General features: G+C 31.2%; 1 protein-coding gene across 1 annotated transcript; it reads left to right on the top strand.

Moving 5' to 3' along the window:
* Nucleotides 1–6,558: 6,558 nt before the first annotated feature.
* LOC100923479 (olfactory receptor 4F6-like) lies at nucleotides 6,559–7,491 on the top strand. The gene has a single exon (XM_003759033.2). It carries the CDS (start codon nucleotides 6,562–6,564, stop codon nucleotides 7,489–7,491), a length of 930 nt encoding a protein of 309 aa, XP_003759081.1. The 5' UTR covers nucleotides 6,559–6,561.
* Nucleotides 7,492–11,331: the final 3,840 nt, after the last annotated feature.

Here is an 11,331-nt window from a genome sequence, read left to right as displayed (position 1 = left end):
ATGATGTGGAAATAATATTATTCCCTGTGCAAATGCTTACAGATCATCTGTATCAAAGGGATAAGGAAGATATTGGAAAATCAGGTTCTGAGGAGCGGATTTCAATTATTGGGAAAGAGCATTTGGAATGAAGTACACACATTTGTTCCACACTGGATTATCCAAATGGTGGAAGACTATTGGTATCTGCCTGGTGAGTCATAGAGACAAGCTAGGAAACAAAATTGGGATGAAAAATGGGAAATGGGCATTGGTAGTAGTTATTGTGAAATTAAGGATTGTTAGCCCTATCTCTGAGCTTTATTGATGAAAAGTGGTGAGCAAAATAAACCTCTTGTTACTCTATGTCATATTGTATCATCCTGAAATTCTTTTTTGTCTGCTCTATGTGTTTCACAAAATATGTGAGTGGACTGAAGAGATGAGTTGAAACAAGGTAATGATTTTAATTGTTAATAGTCACTAACCAAATTGCAAATGTAGCTTAATGATTGCACATATCAGCCATTTTCATCAATTGGAAGGATTAGTACAACTGATGATGGATCCCATTCATTTGTGACTGCATTATCTGGTCTTGGATTGGAAAGTATATAACACAAGAACTTATATAGTTATTGGTCACCAATTTAATAGAGTCTAAAATGGTAAGAAGTACATTCATGTTAAAATTCTTGCTAACAAATTTTAGGAGCTATTGAAATCCTCTGTATTGATTATTGCTTGAAGCAATTTTATGGTCCATTTTTAAAATTATAGTTTTATTTGTTATATAGATTTTAATAAGGATTAAAAAGAAGGGACTATCACAAAAGGAGAGCACTGAGAGAGAAGTAATGTAAAAACAGCACACAGCACAACTCATAAATAAATACAACCAGGCGATATCAACATTGCAGTGGGAGTCTTGGTACTGACTTGTGTCATTTGTTTGGCTATCAGAAAGCTTAGTGGGAAAAAACATTTTAAGAACCATTTAATATTAAAAAATAAGAATTTCTATTGTGCATACTTTGTGTTAAGCTCTATTGTAAGTGCTTTTAAAAAACTACATACTACATTTGAACCTTGCAACTTTAAGGGGTAGATGCTATTATTATTCCCAATTTGAAATTAAGAAAACTGAGGAAAACAAAGATTAAATTACTCACAACTACAAAGTAGCTGAGTCCAGATTTGAATTCAGGTTTTCCTGACTCTAGGTCCACCACTATGTTCACTATGGCACCCTTTCTCCCATATATTGTTCTTCAATAAGTTGAAAAGACTAAACTATTATTATATACAATACCATACAGACACAAATAATTGATAGAGACATATGGTGATCACTGAGATATAAAAAAAGACACAGAATAAAGTGAAAACATTAATGTAAAGACCTAAGAGAGAAACTTGGGGCTTGTGAAAATGTTTTCACAAAGGACATATAGTAATGAAAATGTTTCACTGAAAAGTTCTTGATTCAAGAAAGACCTTGTCAGATTAGAATGAGATAGTATTCAAGCCCAGATCTCTTAACTCCAGATTCACACATCTTTCCTGAAACCCAATTGCATGACTATCAAATTTGAAGATGACAAAAAATAACCACAAAAGATAGGTTGCAAATGATCTTAAAAATCTAGCAATATATACTATCTAATTAAAATGAAACTTAATTAGGTTGAAGATAAGTCCTATATTTGAAGTAAGCAACTGACACAGAGGAGAATTTTAATGAGATAATTCCTATGAATAAGTCCTCATGGTTTTAGCAGTTGGAAAACATTACAAGTCAAGCATTGTACATTGCAATAATTATAAATTTTTTATAGAATATCAGTTTATATTAACAAAAGATGTCCTAAATGATGATGGTGACAGATCTACTGTCCTTGTCTTTATTCAAATAATATTAGGTTATTCAAAAGAGAACTAAGGAAAAGTGAACTGGTATCTTCTAAGAAGCAACACACTCCACGGTCCTGGAGTTCTTTTAAGAAAGATGGCATAACCATTTATAGAAAGTATTATATATAATATTCCTATATCTTTATAGGTTGTACTAGATCAACTTATAGCCCTTTCAAAAGAGCTTCTGTGATTCTGTGACATTTTCATTGAATCCAGATTGTATAAATTCCTGACAGTATGGTCAATTCTGGAGCAAGATATATTTTGGGGCATAAAATCATATAAATGATTTCAGTGGGCAATATCATTTATTGAAATTAATTTACCAGGCAATGAATTTGACAGCAATCAGGTGTTGGTCAACCCAAGTATTCTTCAAGAAGAAAAATACCCTAAAGTTATTTTAAGACGATTAACTGAGTCCTCTTTAGTGCCCAACAATGTGGAACTTTATTTGCTTCTTTGTTTATAAACATCAAGTTTGGAACAGGATCAAGATCAATGACCAAGTTGGAGAAGCATAAAAAATTGAAGTTTCATGTAATCAAAGTCACTTAGCATTGCATAATTTTGTATGAACTTGTATATTTCATTGATCCCTTCTTTTTCTTTTTTTGTTTTATCTTTTCATTCAGGCATCTCATGTTTTTACTCCACTTTTTTCACCACCTTAGTTTTCCACATTAATTTCTTCATTCTACTTTTTTCTTTATTAATTAAGTTACAATTTATTTTGTGCAAGAACATCTATTGCACACTTGATATATGCAGATCACTGTGAAGGAGGATAGGAGAATGAAAAGAAGATCAAATCATATTTTTGAATACAAGGACCTTAAACTGGTGTTTTATGAAGTGGAATACATATAAAAAAGAGAAAAAAGGTATGTTCTTTTAGAATTTTTTCCAATAATATTTTATTTTTACCAAATACATGCAAAGATAGTTTTCAACATTCATCTTTGCAAAACTCTGTGTGCCAAATTTTTCTCCCTCCCTCAGCTACTTATCTTTTCCCAATCTGACTAGGTAAAACATGTGCAATGAAGAAGGTATGTTTTAAAAGACAAGGGTATGGTACAGCATATACAAAAATACGGAAGGAATTTAGAGGAGGGGCCAATCATTGAACAGTGAGGCAACCAAGAGACTTTGTAGAGGAACTTAAGTGGGTCCTGGAAGTTTGGATAGAATTCAGATAGGAAGTAGTCAGGGTATTGGTTATTCAGCCAAAATAATATCTTGATAAAACAGATCAAAGAAAGGCATAATTTTGGAACAATGCATTCTAATCTTTTCAGAGCAGAGCAGCATTTCTCAAACTTTTTGCTCTTCACACCAAAAACCTTTACTCTCTTACACTTAGATGGAAAGAACTATATGGTAGAAATTTGATGAGAAGCTATATCAAGCCACTTTTTTTTTCAGTATTGTTTATGTCCAGAAATTTTAAAATCCTACATATATTGATTTATAATCATTTATATAATTTATAATAAGCTAAGCTCTAATTTATAAGAATTGTATATATTCATTATATATTCATATGTAATTTATATTTTATCAATTATGTTAGCAGAAATAATATCTTAATGAAAAATCACAATTTTCTAAAACAAAAAAAAATTAGTGAGAAGAGTTCTATATATTCTTTTGAAAATCTTAATATCTTGTTTAATAGGAGACAACCGAATTCTTATGTCTATTTCTGCATTCAGTATGATGTAATATGTTAGTTTGGTAGAAGTAAATAAAAACAATCTGGCCTCAGAAAGATATGTAATTGAAAAATAGATAAGCATTTTAATAGACATAGCAGTTTTGTGCCATTATGGAAATGAGAGAATTTTAGGAAGCTCCCAGGATCCATGGATTATATTTAAAGAAATGTTATATATAATGATTCAAGAAGTAAGTGAAAATGTGGCAAGATTGAAAAGTAGTAATACTTAGTACTATTTTATATTAATCAAACTTCAGGCTTTAAATATCTAAAAAAATAGATATGGCATGAGCTGCATTATCATTTTCTAAAAGAATTTATTTTAATATCCAATGCCCAGGACCCCTGCTAGATCTATGCTATCAAACTCACTTCAACTGGAAAAGTGTATGAAGCTTTGTTTTGTATGACAAGAAGATTCTTTAAGTCTTATAATTCACTAAATATTCCAAATGGATTGGAAGTGCGACAGATTAATATATGATAATAGAAAATCATATTGACTCCAGGGTATGGTCATATTAAAATAGCTATAAGATAATCTGGGAGAAAAATGGAGTTGTTCTGGATATATGGGATGAATAAGGTGGTTTCTAATTTTATAAATATTACTTTGGTTATCTGAGCTTATGGCCCAGGGTGAGAATCAAGAAGATGGTTTAATAGTTATAGAAGGATTTCTAAGGGGTTACATGTTGTATGAGTCAATCTTACTTTATATTTATAGATGTGGTTTTGATAGACAATTCAGTTGTTTATATATTCATTTGTCACAATTTTTAAAAAGTCTTCATTAACCACCTACTAGATATGAGGAATTCTTTTGAGCCATGAAGATATAAAGTACAATAAATGAATAATTGGTATTCTTTATTATAACTACAATTTTACATAAATGCATGTACTTATACAATGCACCATAAAATATTTTAAGAGGGAAAGTTTTCTTATAAGTAGTGGGGTCAAGCAAGGTTTCAAGTAACAGGAGGCATCAGAGATGTTCTATGAGAAAAACTCAGGGGTTTATTGAAACTGAGGTAAAGTGGGAGTGGATTTCATTTGTCTGTTATCATGAAGTTAAAATCATGTATGTGAGAGATAGAATGCTATAATGAGGAGAACCTAGTGGGGCTGTTTGCCCAGAACAAAAATATTACAAAATGAGATTGTAAAGCTAGGTGAGAACTATTTTGTAGAACTCTAAATTTCCAAGATGAAAAGATTATATTTGTTTATCCTAAGGTCATTACATTTTTTTGTTTAATTTAGTTTTTAATAAATTAATAAACAAACTTTCCATAACATAGTAGAATAAAGAAAGATGATTGCACATGACATTGCAAATATATTATGTACAACTTTGTTGTTGTATATTTACAATATATAATAAACTTATCATGTAACTCTTCCTCCCCTTTTGTCTTCCTTCCTCCCCACTCTAGAGGTAATTATTAATAGACACATATATGTATGCATGTTTGTATATGTAAAAGCATTTTATGCATAATTTTATTTAGTACTTATTTCTCTGAATTTAAATAGCTTCTTATTTCATGGGTCCTTTGTAGTGAATTTGGATTTTTATACTATTTAAAATAATTTATACACTCAACGTTGTTCTTAAAACAATATTTTTATTGTATACAATGCTTTCTTGGTTCTGATCATTTCAGTATTCATTACTTTGTGCAAGTATATCCAAATTTTTCAAACAATTAGTTAGCTCATTCTGTCTTATAGTAAAGTAGAGTTTTTATTTAATCAATACACATATCTTTTCATCTCTTTCAAAAATTCTTTCTTCATCATTTCAGGGATTTATTTGAAGTTGTACTTCAGCACTATCTCTTCCTCCTTCCCCCCCTCACTCACCTTGCTCTTACATATTTTGCTGACATTCTATACTGCATTTATGTCTTTAGTGTCTCTATTATTAAATTAATTTTTTATGGTATGATTTTTTTGGTTATTCTTCTATATAACTTTTCAATCCCTGCTTTTTGGAGGGAAGGTCTGGGTTGGTTCTATTAATATTTTCTAGGGAGTACTGATTTTTGTTTCAAGATTTCAGGGACAGTTTAACCTGAGGATGTACAAACTTTAGGAGTTTTCAATGTAGTCTGAACCAGAACAAAGTCTGATTGATCCCCCCTGGTTTGAACTCTGCAAGGTTTTTATTTGGGTTTGGTTCTGGCAGAAGCCCATTCCTGGATTCACCCCTCATCAGCTATCTATAAAAATCAGCTGGTTAAAAGTGATATAATCATAAACTTTTCTTTTTTCTGGTATTCTGACCTTGTTTATTACTCTGCAGGCTGGTCTAATTGGTAAAAATGAGACTGTACTGTGATACTGGCATCTGAAAATCACTATGGTTATTTACTTTTGAATTTGTTTCTCTCTTAGTAACTATCAGCTAAAGCCCCTTTCCAAGTAACTAACTCCACCCCAAGTTGCAATTTCTTCTCATTCCCCACATATTTGGGACTTGGATTGAGTAGTGGGCTACTAAGCTACTTATTGACATCTGTTACCTTTGTAATTTCCTGAAATGAGTCTATATATCAGATATCTCTTTTTCCTCAAGGGCCATCTCTGTTTTTATGTGTTCTGTGCTCAGTACTACTGGCTAATATAGACATTGTCCACATACTCTTTCTGCATCTGACAATATTAGCAAAATAAAATTTCATTGTGAGTTTTTCTTGGTTATATCACATCAAGATTTAATTAAGAACTTTTCTAGATCTGTCGCTAAATTTTACAGGAGAGTTCACTGTAGTCTTTCCTATTATTCCATCATCTTGGTTCTGCTTTCTCAACTTCATACACTATGTGAAATATCAGAAATTTAATATGAAAAATATGAAGTTTGTAATACAGGTGTTCTGATTTCTTCCTCATTTTCTTCCTTCCAGGTACCATTGCAATCAGTCTGATGAATGAATTATTCAATGGTGTCTGAGTTTGTATTCTTGGGGATTTTTAGATCATGGTCCATGCAGCATCTCCTTGTAGCTTTCTCCTTCATCTTTTATGTTGCCATTGTGTTGGGAAACCTTCTCATTGTACTCACAGTGACTTCTGACCCTCAACTACAGTGTCCTATGTATTTTCTTTTGGCTAATCTCTCCTTTATTGACATGTGTCTCTCCACTGTTGTAGTTCCTAAGATGATTTCTGACCTTTTCTATGAACACAAAACCATATCATTTCAAGGCTGTATCACTCAGATATTCTTTATTCATTTAATGGGAGGAACTGAGATGGTGTTACTCATTTCCATGGCCTTTGATAGATATGTAGCTATATGTAAGCCTCTTCACTATCTGACTATTATGAAACCAAGAACATGCATTTTTCTCCAAATGTCTGCTTGGGCTATTGGTCTCATACACTCATTGATCCAGTTGGCTTTTGTGGTAAATTTGCCTTTTTGTGGCCCTAATGAAATTGACAGTTTTTATTGTGACCTTCCTCGTTTCATCAAATTGGCTTGCATAGACACTGATAAGTTGGAGTTCATTGTCACTGGCAATAGTGGTTTCATCTCTATTGGCACTGTATTTCTCTTGTTCATTTCTTATATTTATATTTTGGCCACTGTTCAAAAGCACTCCTCTATTGGATTATCCAAGGCTTTCTCTACTTTGTCAGCTCACATCAGTGTAGTAATTCTCTTCTTTGGCCCATGCATTTTTGTCTATGTGTGGCCATTCCCTACAATGCCAGTGGATAAGTTTCTTGCTATTGTTGATTTTATTATTACCCCTATCTTAAATCCTTCCATTTATGCATTCAGGAACAAAGACATAAAAGTGGCAGTTAAGAGACTTAGCAGCCAGTTAGTGAATTTTAAGAAAATTTCCTAAGATTCTAATTAATATGTGAAGAATATATTTTAATTTCATGTTGGGCACCATATGACTTGTAGATGTCAACATTACTGGAGCTATATTGATAACATCTATTCTGAAGCTGATTCTCATATTACCTCAGTGTGCCAAAACATGTTGCTGACATTTTTCCATTGCTTTAAATGAATATCTTGTGTATTTTCTTTCCTTGCATTAAAAATATTGTCCCAAAACTTTATAATGCTTATTTATTTTGTTTGTACAAGATGACCAAAAAGTTTTATTAAGTTTCAAGCAAACCTTGGAGAAAAAAATATAACTGCATTAAGAGTTTGGGGTCAACTTATGAGAATTTTCATGAGAAAATATACTTTAATGAAGAGAGATGTTAATTTCTATTTGATTTGTAGGTTATACTTTATGTTCAGGGACTAGTAACCAATTTTTTCAGGCCACACAGAAGTATTAATTCTGTCTTTTAGAGTAACATTATTTTGTTAATAACATAATGCTATTATATCTGGAAAGGCCTATAGAAAAGACATAAATCATTTTCTTCATTATATTTTATTGTGCAATGGTATTATTTCATTACACACTAAAAATGGATGCTATACTTAAATATTCTTGACTCTTAATCCTTACCTGATATTTAAAGTTCTTTCCAAATCTACATCAATAGGATTTCATAAGAAATCCATTCTTTCTCTAAACTGGAGGATTTTTTCCAATTAATTTATTTTTGGGAGATTTATGCTCCAGTTTACATGGCAAAATTAGAATAAAACAGAAAATGAAGATTCCCCCCCTCCCTTTTTGACCTCTTATAATGATATTTAACCTATACTAGGGAGAAATAAATTGTCCTTCTCACCATCCACTTACTTTATTCTGTTCTGTGCATTTCAATATAGATTTTCACCTTACAAAGATGAAATTTTTTCAAAATGTTCCAAGCTTATTTGTTATCTCCTTTAAAACTGTCTATAGAGCAGTAATCACCACTTGAATTATACATAGAATCTAATCAAGGATATGTTACTAGTATCATAAATGATCTAATTTTGAATCAACCACATACTTTGAAGGGAAGTTCATTGATTCTAATTATAACAATTTAATTGAAGTTTATTCAAAATAGATCAACTGCCATTATATGACTAATATATATGTAGAATAGAATAGAAACTCATTATGTAAAATCTTATGGAAAGTCAGAAATACGAGCAATATATTTTAATAAAATGATAAAAATGTATGGTTAAAAGTGCAGATAAGTTTAAAGAAATCTTTGCAAGAGACTCAATAAACAAAGTCCTGAAGACTTTTATGGATGTAATGGAAACAGATACAAATGAAAAAAAGACTAGATAATAAATTATTTTCTCGTCAAATATGATGGAATCTCATTTAGATTACAATAGTCCTAAATTTGTTTCTCAAGATATAGATTTAAGAACACTATTGATAGATCATAGGATATATGCTCAAATTTATAGCCCTTTGGGTATGGTTACAAATTATTCTCCAGATTGTTTGGACAAATTCACAACTCCATCAGCAATGTGTTAGTGTCCCTATTTTCCCATATTCCCTTCAGTATTTGACACTTTTCTTTTCTATCATATTTAATAACATGTCAGTTATGAAGTAGTACCTCAGAGTTGTTTTAATTTGTTTTCCCCTAATCAATAGTGATATAGAGTATTTTTCACGTGACTATAGATATATTTATTTTTATTCTTCTGGAAATTGCCTGTTCATATCATCTGATAATTTATAAACTGGTGAATGACTCATATTCCTATAAATTTGACTCAGTCTTCTGGGTATTTGAGATATGAAGTTTTTATCTGAGAAAATGTAAAATTTTTTCTCCAAGTTTTTTACTTTCTTTTTAATCTTGGATACATTTTGTTTGTACAAAACCCTTTACATTTAATACAATCACACCATGATCAAGTAGGATTTATACCATGAATTCAGGGCTGATTGAATATTACAAAAGAACTATTAGGATAATTGACTACATCAAAGTCAAGAATTTCAAGGGAATTAATGAAAAAAATGCAAAGGAAAATGGCCTAGCTATACCAGACATAAAACTATATTAAAAAGCAGCAGTCATCAAAACTATTGTGTACTGGCTAAGAAATAGAGTTGTCAACCAGTGGAATAGGTTAGGTTCACAAAACACATTAGGCAATAACCATAGTAAACTAGTATTTGATAAACCCCAAAACCCTAGGTTCTGGCATAAGAACTCACTATCTGACAAAAAATTGCTGGGAAAATTGGAAATTTTTATGGCAGAAACTAAGCTTTGATTCACTCATACTTTATACTCTATCCCAAGATAAGGTTAAAGTGAGTTCTATTTTTAAGCATAAAGAGTGATACTATAAGCAAATTAGAAGAAAAAAGGATGGTTTAACTCACAGATCTGTGGAGAAAGAAGGAATTTATGGCCAAAGAAGAACTGGAGTACTTTGCAAAATGCAAAATGGATAATTTTGATTATATTAAATTAAAAAGCTTTTGTACAATAAAACCAATGCAGTCTGTATTAGAAGGGAAGCAATTAACTGGAAAACAAATTTACATTCAAGGGTTTTGATAAAGTCCTCATTTCTAAAATACATAGAAAATTGACTAAAATTTATAAGAATTCAACCCTTTTTCCATTTGATAAATGACCACATGATATGAAGACAATTTTCCAATGAAGAAATTAAAACCATTTCCATTCATGTGAAAAAAAAATGTTTTAAATCACTATTGATCAGAGAATTTCAAATTAAGGCAATCTGAGCTATCCTATACACCTTTCAGATTGGCTAAGATGACAGGAAAAGATGATGATGAATAGTGGAGGAGATGTGGGAAAACACAAATATATTGTTGGTAGTGGTGAACTATGCAAACAATGAGAAAGCAATATGGACCTTTGCCCAAAGCAGTGTCTCTACTGGATCTGTATCCCAAAGAGATCATACAAAAGGGAAAAGTACCTACATGTGCAAAAATGTTTGTAGCAGCCTTTTTATAGTGACAAGGAACTGGAAACCGACAGGATGCCTATAAATTGAGAGAATGGCTGAATTAGTTATGATATATATATATATATATATATATATATGATATGGAATATTATTGTTCTATAAGAAATCATCAGCAGGATGATTTCAGAAAGGTCTGGAGAGACTTACATGAACTGTTTAAATGAAATGATTACAATGAAGAGCACATTGTACAAAGGAACAACAAAATTATGTGATGATCAATTCTGATGTACTTAGCTCTTTTCAACAATGAGGTGATTCAGGCCAATTCCAACAGACTTATGGTGGAGAGAGTCATCTCCATCTAGAAAGAATACTGTTGGGACTGAATATGGATCACAGCATAGTATTTGCAATTTTTTGTTGTTGTTTGCTTGCCTCCCCCCTGCTTCTTTCTTATTTTAAAAGTCCTGAAAAAGTTTGTTAAATGCCCATTTTTTTTCATTCAATATTATGAATAATTTTGCTTTATATGATATATTTTTTTTACATTAGGCCTAGTTCTTTTGATTGTAGATAGATATGATTCCAAGACCCATGGTCTTTTATTGTAGCTGCTGAACAATTCTAATTGTAGCTCCAGTATATTTGAATTGTTTTTTTCCCCTTTTTCTTGAAAAAATTTTCCCTTTGATATTGGAGTTTTGAAATTTGGCAATAATATTCCTGTGAGTTTTCCACAAAAGATCTCATTGAGATGGTTATAGGTGGAATTTTTCTATTTCTACTTTCCCCTCATGTTCTATCACTCCAGGACAATTTTCTTGATTATTTCCTGCATTATTGTGTCAAG

The sequence above is a fragment of the Sarcophilus harrisii genome, chromosome 2 (assembly GCF_902635505.1).
Source record: "Sarcophilus harrisii chromosome 2, mSarHar1.11, whole genome shotgun sequence".
Lineage (NCBI taxonomy): Eukaryota > Metazoa > Chordata > Mammalia > Dasyuromorphia > Dasyuridae > Sarcophilus > Sarcophilus harrisii.
The sequence above is the reverse complement of the archived record's forward strand: the minus strand, read 5'-3'. Positions and strand labels throughout refer to the sequence as shown.

Excerpts from the sequence above, each read along its gene's own strand:
- LOC100923479 (XM_003759033.2), top strand. The coding sequence starts at position 6,562 with ATGAATTATTCAATGGTGTCTGAGTTTGTATTCTTGGGGATTTTTAGA.